The following is a 14,598-nucleotide window of genomic DNA, read 5'->3' as shown; positions in this document are numbered from 1 at the left end:
AAGACATGACTAAGAAGGTGACAAGCTGAGAAGCAGCCCCCTGGGTGGGGTGGGGTCTGTGCTACACCCGCCCCCACACCGAGAAGGCGGAGCTGAGCTTGGGGGTCAGCTTCTGAACGCTAGCCGCGGGCTGGGAGGAACTTGGCCGGGAAGTTGTAATTGGGCAAGGACAGATGACGCACCTCCTGCTCTTCCGTAAACTGGTGCACAGGCCGGAACTACCTACCGCCCGCAAATCGAGCCTGATACTGCCGATGCACTGGGAACTCCACCCTTGGAATCACCTGTTGGGGCGCCACACCCACTTCGCCTTGCGCATGCGCACTACGCACCGCAGAGGCGTGGAGTCACGTGGTAGGGCGCGAGCGGAGTCCGTAGGGGGAGCTTCCTGTCACGGCTGCCGCCGCCACCGCCCGGTGGCCACGGGAGCCCCGGGCGGTGTTGGGCGAGAGAAGGCCTGGGTTGGTTTCGGATTCTCTTCGAGGTATGCTGTGTACCTGCCCCCACTCCCAGCGAGAGGTGACCTGACGGTGGCGTGGGAGATGGAGTCAGCTGGGGTGGGGCAGGGAGGCGCGTCCTGCCGCGAGGGAGCGGGGTCCCCTGGCTTCGCCTCTCCTGGGAATTCTGCTGCCCTTCTCTCATCTTGAACCTGGGCCCAGCACCTATGCCCCCATTCTGGTAGTCCCGGACGCGCAGAGTTGGCATGTCGACCGACCTGGTCTCTTCCTGAACGCGCTTTAGTGCCTCTGCTCAGTGGGCAGCCCGCCACTCACCCAAGCCACAGAAATCTGACTCCTGAAGTCACCCTGAGCGCCCCCTCCTGCGCGCCCACATCCAGTTAACCTCAGAGCCCTGTTGATTTCACCCCGAACTCGGGACTCCGGACGCTTCCCGCCACCTCTACGCCGCCGCAGCTCTCCCCTTTTGGCTGCACCGATGCAAGAAGTGACGGCCTCCAGTCTCCCTTCTGCAGTCGATCTGATACCGCCACATGCATTGCCCTAGAATAAGGCCCAAAATCCCGTAATGTTTAAAAGTTTACCTTGTCCCCTGCTCACACTTTCAGCTTCACTGGTACCATTTTCTGTCTCACACTTTATGCCCCAATAATCCCAGGTCTTTACTTTCCTGTGTAGGTCAACCTGTTTTGCCTTAGGTCCATTATCAGGTTGTTCCATCTGTTTGGAATCCTTTTTTCCAGTTTATACGTGACTCAGCACAGGCATCATCTCCAAGAAGTCTTTTCTCTGTGGTGCTGGATGAGGGGCTGCACTTGGGCACTCGTGGCCTCTGGAGCAGTCCTGTGTCGTTTTTTGTCCATGAATCAGGCTCTCCACCGTGTAGATGATCTTTGAGGGTTGAGAACATGTCAGGCTCATCCCTGCTCTGCCAGAGCCTAAACACAAGGTCTCTCTGCACATAGTAGGTCCTATGAATGGTTGTGAACTCTGAGAGAATTAGAATACTGAGTTGGGTTTCTCTAGAGCCGAGCTGTCCAATAGAACTATTTCTGGTGATGAAAATGTTTAATATTTGTGCTGACCAATGGTTAATAACCAAGGAACTGGATTTTTAATTTTAATGAATTCCAGTATAAATAGCCACACTTGGCTACCGTATTTAAAAGCCTGGCTTTAGAGCCTTCCTGAATCCTACCCACCCAACTCTTTACCTAGAGCAACTTCCCTGAGTCTGTCTTCCTAAGCTCCTCTCCATTTGTTTAATCCAAATTTGTCACATCAGTTCAGTAAACGTTTATTGTGTGCCCACACTCCCCACTTAAGCCCACTGACAGGTGGTCTCCATCCCTTCTGTCTCCTGTGTTGCCTGCTTCAGTGCTTCACTTCCAGTGTTTGTATTTTATCCCTTGGTCTTAAGGGTTGACGTTTTTCTCCAAGTTGGGAGTGTACTAACCACACCTTACTAAGGTAGCACTGTTGGGGAAAGGGCTTATAGGCTGCTCCAGTCTGAGTGTCTTCCATTCCCTACCAGACAGGTATCTGGGCGGCCAAGATGCCAGGGCCGAGACCTCGGAAGGGCCCTCAGGCCAGTGGTAAGGGTGTGGCAGCTGCCAAGCAGGTATGTATATAGCTGCTTCACCCCCGAGCCAGGCTGGGAGGTCCCTAAATAGCATGGGCAAACTGGGTCACCGGTATGGTATCCTCATCAGTCCAGAGACATGAAGCAGGTGTCTCCTGGAGTTGTCAGCGCCCCTAGAGATACTCTGACGAGCTCCTGCCACACACATGAGGGATACGAGTCTTGAACTCTTCTGTGTCTCAGTGCAGGAATCCCCTGCCATGGCTACCTCCGGACAAGTGATCTGCAGGGTGTGCTGATGGGGCCTCAGCACTCTCATGGTTTCCTCATTTAGGCCACGACTCTGCTTGCCAGCCAGGGATGCCAGGGCTTGAGGGCAAAGTCTACCGGGAGAGCTTTGCATCCTTAGGGGTCTGTCCTCTACTCTCTCTATTTTCACTGGGCCCAAGGCCTGAGACTTCTTACTCCATTTTTATTATCTTAAAATAGGCAGGTAGGGAGGTGGTAGGATAATGGGCGTGGACTCAAGTCACATGATCTTATTTTAAATTCTAGCTCTGCCACTTAACAAGGCTGTCTCGGAATCCTCTGAACATGGAGATATATGGAGGACCTACATTTACGTAGGGTGGTCAGATTCATGGAGACAGAAAGTAGACTGGAATTACCAGGGGCTGGGGCAAGAGGGGAGTGGGAAGTTACTGTTTAGTGGGTAGAGTTTCAGTTTTGCCAGATGGAAAGAGTTCTGTGGACGGATGGTGGTGATGGTAGCACAACAGTGTGATGTACTTAATGCCACTGAACTTCATATTTAAAAATGGTTAAGATGCCCTGGCTGTGTGGCACCAGTGGTTGGAGTGTCATCTGTGCACCGAGGGGTTGCGGTTCCGTTCCTGGTCAGGGTACATGCTTACGTTGCAGGTTCGGGTTGAGTCCCTGGTTGGGGTGTATATGGAAGGAAACCAGTCGATGTTTCTCTTTCACTCTCTCTTTCTCTCCTTCCCTTCTCTTTCCTTCCTCTCTCTCTCTCTCTCTCTCAAAGAAAAATCAACGGAAATGTCCTCAGGTGAGGATTTTAAAAAATGGTTAAGATAATTTTCATGTTATATATGTGTTAAAATATGAAAAAAAAATAGGACCTACCCCTCAGGACTGTGAGAATTAACTAAGATAGTAATGTAGTTACTTAACTACATTACTGTAGTTAAGTACAAGGCCTGGCAGCTAGTGAGGAATAATAATGGCATTGTAGTTGTATAGGGCTCTTGGTAGAGTCACCAGGGAGTACCCTAAAGAGTACTGTTGCAGGCCTGTTGCCCTTTCTGCGCATTTGGCCTCAAGACAGTGAAGGAGCCACTGACCCCTGGGAGACTGGCTCCGGGGCTCAGCTACACCCTCTTCCTCACTGTGTGCTTCCTGAGAAACTTTCTCTGCTCTCAGCTGGGACTCTTTGTGGAGTTCAGCCCTGAGGACATGCTGTTGGGGATGGAGGAGATGGAAGATGATGGGGACCTGGAGGCTGAGCTGCTGGCCCTCACTGGAGAAGCAGAGACCACAGGCAGGAAGCCAGCCAAGAGGCAGGGTAAAGGTAAGTTTCTGGTGCTGGGCTGGACTTGGCGCTAGGACCAGACGGGCTCAGGCAGGTGGTGGAGAGGGTCCTCCCCGCCAGCTGAGAGGATCCAGCCAAATCACCTGGTCTTCTGCTATCCACGTCCCTCCTGTAGTACTGCTACCAAGAGGCTGTCTTGCCCTGCTCACACACCTGTGTGATGGGGAGCTCACTGCTTCCCTGGATGCTCCCTCATGGCTCAGGTCCCTGTGCTCTGCCCTAGCCAGGGTCCAATACAGAAAAGGGGCTTAGTGCATAGAAGTTGTGTCTAGTGAATGAATAAGGGTAATCTTCCTCCCCAGCCTGGAAGAGGACACAGACCTGAAGTCCGGGAGGGCCAGAGGACCTAAAGCTTCCTCTCTTCTTACCAGGAGCCCTCAGAGGGAACCTCCCACAATCCCATGTGCCCCTGAGCTAGGATAGTGGGAGCACCATGGCCCTCCATGTTCTCTCAGCCAAAGCTCTGGGGTTAGACCAGCCTGGGCGTGAGTCATGGCTCTGCCACTCAATAGGATTGCAGTACTAGGAAAATTAATATTGGTAGTTTTTCCCCTACAGCATGAGGATAATATGACCTATCTTGCAGAATTATTGTGAAGTTCAAATAGATGTTAAAAGTCTTTAGGTATGTGAAAGGTGTGGTTAGGAGGAATGGATGAATGTGCCTGTGAAGAACTACAACAAAAATGCTGAGAAGAGAGCAGCTCATTGACTTTTAGAGGCTCCAGGAAGGTTTCCCTGCTGCGAGGGTCTTTTGAGCCCGGTCGTACAGGAAGAGCAAAAGTTTTACAGCTGGGACATTGACTTGCCCAGGAAGGGCAAAATTTCTCCCTGGAGGTAGAAACACACTGTGTTGAAGACTCTGCTCTTCGTGGACCGGTTCTGAGGCCCTGACCCTCTGTTCCCCCAGCGCCCTTGCCAATGGCCCACATCGAGAAGCTGGCAGAGGACTGTATGCGGGATGTGGAGGAGGAGGAGGAGGAGGAGGAAGAAGGGCTGGAGGAGGATACAGACTTGCTGGTGAGTTTGCCAGGCTGGTGGTGGCCGAGGACTCTGTGGTCGAGCCTGCGGGTGAGGCCTGTGACTTGTCCCTGTGCATGCTCTGATGCTGAGTGGCTGCCCTGTCCTTGGGCCTGTTTTCCTGACTGTACAGTGTGAGACTACTTTCCTTTGATGCCTGGTCTGAAAGCTGTACTTGAAGATTCTCAGATGTGTAGTCTTCACTGTTTCCAAGGCTACCTATCCTCAGTTAGATTAAACAAGTGTTTTGGTAACGGGGACTTTTAGGCACAGTGACTGATGTCGGGAGGTCCTGCTGGGGGAGAGGGTTCTTTGTGTTCAGATTCCGTCATAGCTGTGGCCATGAGGCTCCCACATTCCTGGGACTTGTGTCTCCCCAGACTGAGCTGCAGGAGGTCCTGGGCACAGATGAGGGAGCTGGGTCCCCGGATGATGATGAGACAGCCGCCCTGGGTAGCTCTGAGGAGGACAAGGGACAGAAAAACACTGAACCTGCAGTGCAGACAGCTCTCCTGACAGCTTCAGTCCCAGTGGCTCAGGTAGGTTCTGGAGGGATCCTGTGTGCCTTTGATAACCCTGCGTGTCCACGTTTAACAGCATGGTGTGCATAGGAAGACCGCAGTAACCCTTCCCAGGGACCTCCTCCAGCAGTGCCCCGAGCAGCGACTGAGTCTGAGAAATTCTTTGGTGCCTGGCTGGCCTCAAAGGCCTCTCTGTTCTCCCTGGCCACCCCTCCAGCCGTCCACAGATTGTGTGGGCCTCTGTATTTGCTTCTGATATGGCCTCTGGCCTCTCCAGTAAGTCTTTGCCTCCTCTTTGAGGCTTTTAGGTTCATCCTCCTTGAATCCAAGAGCTCTGTTTTCTGGGGCAGCTTCCTTGCAGGGAGGGAGCAGCAAGGGCCTAGCTGGCCCTGGAGTGGTCAGGCCCTGAACTGGAGTATCTACAGGCTGGAGGGCCTCAGGGGCTGCAGGCTCTGCTGGAGGATCGGATCCACAATTACCGGGAAGCTGCAGCCAGCGCCAAAGAGGCGGGTGAAGCAGCCAAAGCCAGGCGTTGTGAACGTGGCCTGAAGGTAGGTGGGGCCACGCCAGGGAGCAGGGCTGGGAGGAGTGGGGTCAGGGCAGTGGGGAGGCAGCAGGAGGCTGCACCAGTCCAGGGGATGCCTCCCCTTTAGCCTTATGGAGGTGAAGGATCCCTGGCCTGGCTTCAAGCAGGGTCCAGGCTGAGATGGCTGGCTAGGTTTCTGGCTCCTCTCCCCCCAGACTCTAGAGTCCCAGTTGGCTGCTGTGAAGAAAGGCAAGAAGATCAATGAGGATGAGATACCACCTCCAGTGGCCTTGGGCAAGAAGCCCCCAGCCCCCCAGGAGACAACCAACAGGAACCCTGAGGCAGACCTCCCTGCTCCCCCAACCCTGCTGCCAGGTATCTGGAGACACTCAAACCCTGTTCTTCTCCCCAGTCAGAGCCCACGGCCTCCCCCACCCCCCACCGGCCAGCTCCCCGCCGCCACTCCATTGGCGTTAGTGATACCTTCCTGTGGGTGTTGGGAACCCAAGGTGAGTACCTGCTTCTTTCACCTTGATGCCCCCTCTCTGGGCTTTTTGTTTCTCCGAAGACAACCCTTCTCAGCCTGAGACAAGCCCCTCGGGCAGCCCTGCCCCACCCAGTTCAGACCCAGACCCTGGCCCACGGGCCCTGTTGGCCGCCCGACAGAGGGCGTACAAAGTGGCTGCGCTGAATGCCAAGCGGGCTGGAGACCTCGACCGAGCCCGAGAGCTCATGAGGATTGGGAAGGTAAGACGTCTGGCTCATGGGCCCTGTGTCCAACCCCTTGTTTCACAGTTGGGGGTAGTGACCCCCTCAAGGTCATGCAGCTAGACTGGCCTGAGGGAGAGTCTTTTTTTCAGCCCAGGGTCATGGGGTTCCCTGGCTTATGCCTACGCCTGCTCTTTTTACTATTGCAGAGGTTCGGTGTTGTGCTGGAGGCCCTGGAGAAGGGGCAGCCTGTGGACCTGAGTGCCATGCCCCCAGCACCTGAGGGTCAGTGTGGGGATGGTGGGGGGAACCTGCTCCAGCTGAGGCTTGCCAGGCACCCCCACCTACACTTCTTCTCTGGGTCCCCCAGACCTCCCACAGGCTTCCAAGGCCCTCACAGCACCCTCAGTTGTACCCTCAGCTTTGGAGCGAGTGCAGCCAGTGATGGCCCCTGACAGCCCAGCGACCCCAGGTAGTATGGGATGTGGGACTGTGGGGTGGGGACCTGGGGAGAGGCAGGCAGAACTGATGCTGTCTCCTTCCTTCTCTCTAGTGGCCCATACCGAGCCACAGACAGTGCTGGACGCCCTGCAGCAGAGGCTGAACAAGTACCGTGAGGCAGGTACCCAGGCCCGCAGCAGTGGGGACGAGCGAAAGGCCCGGATGCACGAGCGCATTGCCAAGGTGGGTCTGCAGCCGTGAGACCCCCTGCCCGTGTCAGCCTCTCTGTCTGCTCCTGTAGTTAGCCCTGGTCCTTCAGTGTCTGTCTGTCTGTCTGTCTCTCTCTCTCTCTCTCAAGCTCTTGCTGCCTCGGGCTCTTTTTCCCCTGGGGGCTGCTTTCACTCTTCCTCTCCCTGTCTCCCCCTGTGTGGATCCTGCAGACTGCTGCCCACCACAGGCCCCTCCCTCCTTTCCCTTGCAGCAATATCAAGATGCCATTCGAGCGCATCGAGCAGGACGCAAGGTTGACTTTTCAGAGTTGCCTGTTCCTCCAGGTACGTGGTACTTGACTTAAGGTCTTTATGATCTCTGAGGGGGAGACGGGGAATGGTCCCTCATGTGTCTGCCTCCACTCCGGGAGCCCCCTACTCCCCATGCCCAGGAAGACCCAGCCGAAGCCCACAGCAGCCCAGCGCTTCCCCGAGGCCACCCCACCCAGTGCTCTCTCCCACAGGATTCCCTCCCATCCCTGGTCTGGAGCCCACTCCGGGCACTGAAGAGGATGCAGTAGCAGCCACTTTAGCTGCTGCCCAGAAACTAGCCTCCTCTGAGGATACAGCTCCAGCTGAGGAAGATGGGGATGAGGATGAGGTTTGGCTGAGGGCCCAAGACTCCTGGGGTTGGGAAGAAGTGGCAGATGAGGGGCAAACCCAGATCCTGTTGCCCATACTGACAAGTCCAGCAAAGTAGCCATTCTTTCTGCCATTTTACAGAAAAAAAACTTGGCCAAGGGCATCTAGATAGGCATTAGCAGAGCTAGATTCAAACCGAAGTCTTTCTGACCCCAGAGCCCTGGTTTGATCCCCAAAATCCTGGTGTCTGCTGTTGGGAAGGTTAGCTCAGAGCTTTTGAGGCTCTTCGTAGCTCTTGAGATTCTCTGGGACCTACACAGGGAAGCCATTCATCTTGGTACACCCAGCAGGTCAGTGCAGTGTTAGGAAGGGAGTCCCTGTCTGAGCTGCCACAACCGGGGTGGGAACAGACTCCCTGTGACCTCCTCTTGGGCACCTGCAGGATGAGCCTCCAGCCCAGGCCCCAGTATCCAAGAAGCCTCTGGTCCCTTCATCCCGCTCCCTGCCTGAGCCCAAGGCCTCGAGTTCTAAGGAGTCACTGAGCCCCTCCGGTGAGTTGAGAGAAGACGGATGGAGGACTAAAGGCTCTAGTGAGGGGGAGGCGTGGCTCTAACCAGCAGTGCTCTCCCTTCAGTACGGGAGCAGCTGGCACTGCTGGAGGCCCGCAAACTGCAGTACCAGCGGGCAGCCCTGCAGGCCAAGCGTGGCCGGGACCTGGAACAAGCCAAAGCTCATCTGCGGCTGGCCAAATGCCTTGAAGCCCAGATTATCCAGGTCCGAGCCGGCCAACCGCTGGACCTTTCCAAGGTAAGTCCACCTGGTTAAGCTAAGGAGGACTTCTCCGGCAAAAGAGGCGGGTGGCAAGCTTGACAGCAGGACTATGGACAAAGCAGCTGCTTGGATGACGCTGCCCATTGCCATTGGTCGTACCTTCCCTGAGAGGCCCTCAGGCTGACCTGAGAGAGGAGACATGGGTAGGATATGGAGACTGCTGAGAAAGAGCCTTTGGCTAGTGCCTCTCTCTACCCTGTGGCCCCAAGAAAGGCCAGGTGAAGGCCTGGTGGGCTGCCTCTGGTCGGAGATCAAAGGCAGAGCAAGGCCAGTGGGAGGCAGTGTTGCGGCAGCTTGGGATACAAAGGGAGGCAGTGAGTTCCCATCACTGGTTGTTGGAGTTGGAGAAGCATTCTGTTTGGGTTCCTGCCTTTGGTAGGCTCAGTAGAGGGATAATCTGACCCTTGGGGCCCCTGAGGGGCCTTGTGACCTGGGCAGGTACCTTCACCCCTGATGGATGAAGAGGGTGACTTCATCCTCATTCACCATGAAGACTTGCACCTCTCCCAGAAGGCTGAGGAGGTGTACACCCAGCTACAAAAAATGCTTCTAGAGCAACACGAGGTCAGTTGATTGCTTGTCTCTCCTCTGTTCAGTGCCCACAGCCTCCCTTGGGGGAAGGGCGTGGGCTCAGACCAAGTAGACCTGGATTCATTTTCTAGCTCTTCTTACTGGCTGTGACCTTGGGCAGGCACTTCCCCTCTCTGAACCGCATTTTCATCTGTAAAACATTACTACTACCACTGGGTAGTTAATGAAGTTCAGACAACAGACTGGAGGGGGAAGCGCTTTGAAGATCAGAGGCAGTGTTAGGGGACACAGATGCATAGACACATATAGAAAAGCATGTACATATTTGTGTATTTGTACGTGTCAATCTGAACTGCCTGCAGGTCTGCTTTCTGAAGTGATGTTTCTGTTAGCTTTTGAAGGAAGAGTAGGAGTTTGCTAAGTGAATTTTGGGGAATGGCTATCATAAAAAAACAGGAAAAACTTGGGTCTTAGAAACAGTGGTCTTGGGGAAGAGGTACGTGTTGGGGGAGAAGGGTGAGACTAGAAGGTTGGATCTTTCAGAAGTTGGGCCTCTAAAGCCAATCCGGACCCACTCTGGGCCTCTGTTTTCAGAAGTGCCTGCTGTTCTCCAAGCAGTTCATGCACCAGGGCAATGTGGCCGAGACGACTCGGTAAATGCAGGGGCCGGGGCATGTGGGGTAGGGAGCAGACAGTGAGCCCTGTCATGCTGAAGTGTGCTCACAACCCTGTCAGGTTTGAGAAGCTTGCTCAGGACCGCAAGAAGCAGCTCGAGATCCTGCAGCTGGCCCAGGCCCAGGGCCTTGACCCTCCTAGCCACCACTTCGAGTTGAAGACATTCCAAACTGTGAGGTACCCTAGCCTAGGGAGACAATGGCTACGTGCTGGGATGTACCAAGAGGCTGGGAGCCGAGGTTGAAGACTTAGGCGCTTTTAGTAAGAATTTCCAGGCGTGGCCCTGCCATAGGCACTGGGCCTCTGGGTGTGGGAGGTGGGACATGGTGACTGCCCAGGAGCTCGGAGCCGGGGTGGCTGGGGAAGGAGCTCTGCAGGGAGGTCTTTGTACCAGCTCTGCTGCTCTCCACCCAGACAAGCTCCACCCCCCCCTCACTGTATTCCTGACCACCCCCTGGCAGGCAGATGGGCAGTCCTGGAAAATAGGGACCCTTTCCCACTGTGCTCCTTCACTTCGAGCTCTTTCTCCTTGCTTCCTGGCTGTAGGATCTTCTCAGAACTCAGTAGCACTGAGATGCATCTGATCGTTGTCCGGGGAATGAACCTCCCAGCCCCTCCAGGTAGCCCTGGGGCCACTCCCACTCCAGTGGGCTCTTGCCCAGACACTCCACCCCTGCCAGTAGGGGACACTGGCTCTCCCTCCACCTCAAGTGCTGGGCCCCTGGCTACTCCCTCTGACCCCGACTCCCATTTCTCCTTTATAGGGGTGACCCCTGATGACTTGGATGCGTTTGTGCGGTTTGAGTTTCACTACCCTAACTCGGTGAGGTTCAGGGAGAGGTAGGATCCTCTTAACTCCTGCCAGGACCCTGTGCTCAGTTTCTCCCCACCCCTGGGAGGTCTGGCTGAAGGGAGGGGCTTGAAGACCCCCAGGCCCACACCTTATAGGTGTCCCTTCCCTCAACATTGACTTAGCCCAGGCTCAGGACTTGATACACCTGTTTTTTCAAGCTGTCCCGACTTCTCCCTTCTTACCACTTTAGGACCAGGCTCAAAAAAACAAAACAGCCGTGGTGAAGAACACAAACTCTCCAGGTGAGGGCGGCCTTCTCCTCCCTCCCGTTCTCAGGTGTGCGAGTGTGCAGCACTTACTTCCAGATCTATTGTCTTACTTGGTGCTCAACTTGGAAGATGTGGGCAGGTGTTACGACCATTCCTCTCATGTAGTTGGGGAACTTGAGGCTCAGAGAGGTAAAGGGACTTGCCTATGGCCTCTGAGCAAAGAGGTATTGGAAATTGAACTTGAATTCAGGAATCCTGACTCTGAATTCCAAGTTCCTCCCACTTAAGTATAATCTCTATTAAGAGCACAGTATAATAATCTCTATCAAGAACTGTCCAAGTTGACTTCCAAGGCCAGGACCTAGAGGCTCTACCACTCTCCAGTGGTCGTCTCTCTGAATTGCAAGCAGAACCATCCAGAAGGGAGGCCAGTTCCTCCCCAGGAAATCCCTGGGCATCAAGCCCCCTTTTCTCCCATCCTTGCAGAATTTGATCAACTCTTCAAACTAAACATCAACCGAAACCACCGGGGCTTCAGGAGGGTGATCCAAAGCAAAGGAATCAAGTTTGAAATCTTCCACAAAGGGTGAGGCTCTGTCAGCCATTCATGCTGTGAAGGTGTGGGCTGGGAGGAAGGAAAGACTTCTGTTGTTGCTGCTGCTCCTGCTGCTGCTACTGTTTCTTGTGCTGGGCTCAGCCAGCTCGTCCCTGCCTAGTCCAATCCTCTGCTGACCGTTGGCTCCCCAGATCCTTCTTCAGAAGTGACAAGCTGGTTGGCACAGCCCACCTGAAACTGGAGCGGCTGGAGAAGGAGTGTGAGATCAGAGAGATTTTGGAGGTAGGACTCAGAGGTTGTGGAGGTTGGGAGGGTGAACCAGAGGACTTGGCAAGTGAAAAGAGTGGAAGGCCAACATTAATTGAACATCGGTCCCTGTTGGAGGGTTTTTGTGCCCATTAAAAAGTACCTGTAAATGTGTTGTAGAATAGGTTATTCCCATTTCACAAATGAAGAGATTCGGAGGGTTTGACAAAACTTTATAGCATCACCCATTCAGAAAGTAGCTAGTGTTTCCACAACCCTCTGGGCCACTCGTGTTCCCAGGGATGGTGGACTGCAGGGCCCTCGAGGGGTCTGGTCATTGCTGTCAGCTGGGCACACGGAAACTCCTCTAAGTTTTGGCATGGTCAGAGCTGCAGTTGGGGTAGTTGTATGTATGGCAGCTTGATGAAGTGGAACCAGCTGTGAACATGAAGTTGATAAAGGTCTTTCAAAATCAGGGACCTACCACAATGAAGATACTCTGTGTTTGGGAATTGGCCCCACACAGCTCCTTAAGTTTCTGTGACTTGTCAGATTTCACAGGAAGTGACTGACTAAAAGCTTGCCTCTGACCAATGAGGAAACTAAGGTCCAGAGAGACGGGTGTACACCTGGCAGAGTGTGGACCAGACCCTTGCTGCCGTCTTAGGTGGGGCTTTTCCAGCTATTGTGCACCTCCCTCCCTCTGCCACCTTTTTTGGGTAGTTTTTCTGAAGTGGGGCCTACTGTGTATTGGCCACGTTGATGGTGGATGGTGGTTAGACTTCTTGAGCCTCAGCATTCACTGCTTTGTACTCCAGCTGCCCCTCCCTGTGAGCAGGGAGACAGCATGGTGGGTGGTAGGAACCCTTGGCCTGGGTTCTAGTCCTGACCTTGCCACACTGGCTGTGTAACGTATCTGCTCTCTCTGGGCCACCTGTGAAGGGAGGGTCTGGGCTGAGGCTCTGTTTTCAGGCTGCACCTTGAAGCCAGAGCATTTCTCCCAGGAGTTGCCATGCAGAAATGGAGTAGGCAGAACTCTAGGTTTCTCGTCTCTGCCTCAGAGCATTGATGCTTATTTAGATTCACATGCTATTTTTAAATTTTATTTATTTATTTATTAAGAGAGAGGAAGAGAGAAAGAGAGGGAGAGAAATATCCACATGTGAGACACACACTGATCGTTTGCCTCTTGCATGCCTGCAACCCAGGCATGTGCTCTAACCAGGAATCAAACTGGCAACCTTTCGGTTTGCAGGCTGGTGCTTAACACTCAGCCAGACCAGCCAGAGCTAGTTTTCTTTTTCTTTTCTTTCTTTTAACTAAGACTTACCTAAAACCACTACCACAACCAGGGTTGTCAAGAAATGGAGATTCCTGTGTTGATACTGCTATTTTAACTCATTTTCTACACCTGTGACCATAGGGCGCTGCCTGCTCCCAGCCTCTAATCCCATCATTACCATCCCCCTCTCCACGGTTCTTACAGGTCCTGGATGGAAGGAAGCCCACTGGGGGCAAGCTGGAGGTGAAGGTGAGGCTGCGGGAGCCTCTGAGTGGCCAGGATATGCAGACGGTCACCGAGAACTGGCTGGTCCTAGAGCCCAGGGGCCTGTGAGGTGGGCAGCTCTTGGGGCCCTCAGAACCTCTGCACCCTGCTCAGGCCCCAGAGGGACACTTTCAATTCAGTTCACATCTGGGGAGGAAAGCCTAAGAATTTCTCATCTATGCGGATGACCAAGAGGCAAAACTGTGGGGTAGGGCTTGGGCCGAGTGTCTTAGGATACTCAGTAGAACCTGAGAGGGAAGTAAAAACCTCCCAGGTCTAACCCTTCAGGAAATCCTTTCTAAACTCTATTTGTATATTCACTGCAGTTTAGACTGACTCCCTACTTTCTCTGCTTTGTGCCTTGTGCAGCAGACGGTCAGGGCTGGGAGAGGAGCCAGGCCGCCAGCTGTGTGCAGAAGTGTATTTTTTCCCAGCTTTGCTGGCTACAAAAGCCTTTGTACATAAGGAGGATCATTGCTGCTACACAAATACCAAAAACCTGTGAAGTACGTGCGTTACTGACCACGGCCTTGGTCTTCCCTGTTGCTGGCCCCTTCCTAGGCCTCCACACCAAAGCAGGCTGGGTTCCTGTAGGCTGCCTCCCCTTCCCTCGCCGCTCTGTGCCACGGAGCCTTGTGGCCCCTTAACCTGTGCAGCAGCTGTGTGCAGCTAACCCCAGCCTCTAGTTGCAACGTGTCTGAATGTGCCTTTAAAAGATACAACTGTAAAGGATGGGAGAACTTGAGAGTGATCCTGCTTAGGGCTCCATGACATTTGTCAGTGGCACCCTAATGCCACACAGCTCGGTTTACCCAGCCCCTCCCTGTGCCTTGTTTCCTGATAGCTGCTGCACTAGCCTCCCTGCTTCCCGAGCTCCCAGTGGAGGAAGGAAGTTATGTTCTGGACTGCGTGGTGGGAAGCAGGCAAGGTTGTGTCTTGGGTTTGGTCCATGCACCTAAAACTAAAAGACTGCTAACTGTAGAAAAATAAATAAAATTTTATGTAGCTGTTTTTATTTAAGAAACTAGGTTTAATTCATTTAAATGGGCTTTAGACTCTACACAGAGTAACCATCCAAGACCTAAACAAAAGTTCTGTCACTTTTTAAAAGCCAGAGTAGCAGTCACATTAAATTGACACAAACTGCTACTGTGGCTTCCTCTTTTGAGAGAGGACAGAGGAAGAAGTCTTGCCTCTTCAGCTAACCACCTAGGGAAATCCCCAGTTCTTTCCAAGAAATTCTCCTTTGGCTTCGTTTTTCTGAATGGATAGAGACGGAGGGATTTATAGTTGCAATAGATTTAATATTCAAAACTGCAGTATTCTACATTTCTTAGAAATTAACACCCCCCCCCCCCACGCAGCTTTTTGAAGCATTAGCTTTAAGTCAACAAAGCATTCCTCAAGGTCATTTTTTAAAGGCTGTAAGTGAAGC

The 14,598-nt window shown here is 53.5% G+C and overlaps 1 protein-coding gene across 2 annotated transcripts; it reads left to right on the top strand.

Moving 5' to 3' along the window:
* Nucleotides 1-229: 229 nt before the first annotated feature.
* On the top strand, nt 230-14,187 carry CC2D1B (coiled-coil and C2 domain containing 1B). 2 transcript variants are annotated; one of them, XM_037158323.2, is made up of 25 exons: nt 230-484; nt 1,993-2,079; nt 3,481-3,628; nt 4,560-4,669; nt 5,050-5,208; nt 5,616-5,741; nt 5,932-6,091; nt 6,285-6,463; nt 6,634-6,709; nt 6,795-6,896; nt 6,978-7,108; nt 7,347-7,419; nt 7,599-7,735; nt 8,159-8,267; nt 8,351-8,523; nt 8,986-9,111; nt 9,673-9,731; nt 9,814-9,930; nt 10,300-10,373; nt 10,518-10,576; nt 10,797-10,848; nt 11,302-11,401; nt 11,563-11,653; nt 13,104-13,233; nt 13,536-14,187. In XM_037158323.2, the coding sequence occupies exons 2-24, from the start codon at nt 2,014-2,016 to the stop codon at nt 13,230-13,232; spliced, it is 2,556 nt and encodes an 851-aa protein (XP_037014218.2). In that variant the 5' UTR covers nt 230-484; nt 1,993-2,013; the 3' UTR covers nt 13,233; nt 13,536-14,187. The 2 variants fall into 2 exon arrangements, with proteins under 2 accessions (XP_037014218.2, XP_037014217.2); XM_037158322.2 differs by having other exon boundaries at nt 13,533-14,187.
* The last annotated feature ends 411 nt before the right edge of the window (nt 14,188-14,598 follow it).

The sequence above is a fragment of the Artibeus jamaicensis genome, unplaced genomic scaffold (genome assembly GCF_021234435.1).
Source record: "Artibeus jamaicensis isolate MK-2021 breed Jamaican fruit bat unplaced genomic scaffold, CSHL_Jam_final scaffold_1019, whole genome shotgun sequence".
Classification (NCBI taxonomy): domain Eukaryota; kingdom Metazoa; phylum Chordata; class Mammalia; order Chiroptera; family Phyllostomidae; genus Artibeus; species Artibeus jamaicensis.
Note: the sequence above shows the minus strand (reverse complement) of the source record. Positions and strands in the feature narration are given on the sequence as shown.

Coding starts and splice junctions, on each gene's coding strand:
- CC2D1B (XM_037158323.2), top strand. CDS start 2,014: ATGCCAGGGCCGAGACCTCGGAAGGGCCCTCAGGCCAGTGGTAAGGGT. Junction 6,710..6,794: donor CATGCCCCCAGCACCTGAGG/GTCAGTGTGGGG, acceptor TGGGTCCCCCAG/ACCTCCCACAGGCTTCCAAG. Junction 7,109..7,346: donor TGCACGAGCGCATTGCCAAG/GTGGGTCTGCAG, acceptor TTTCCCTTGCAG/CAATATCAAGATGCCATTCG.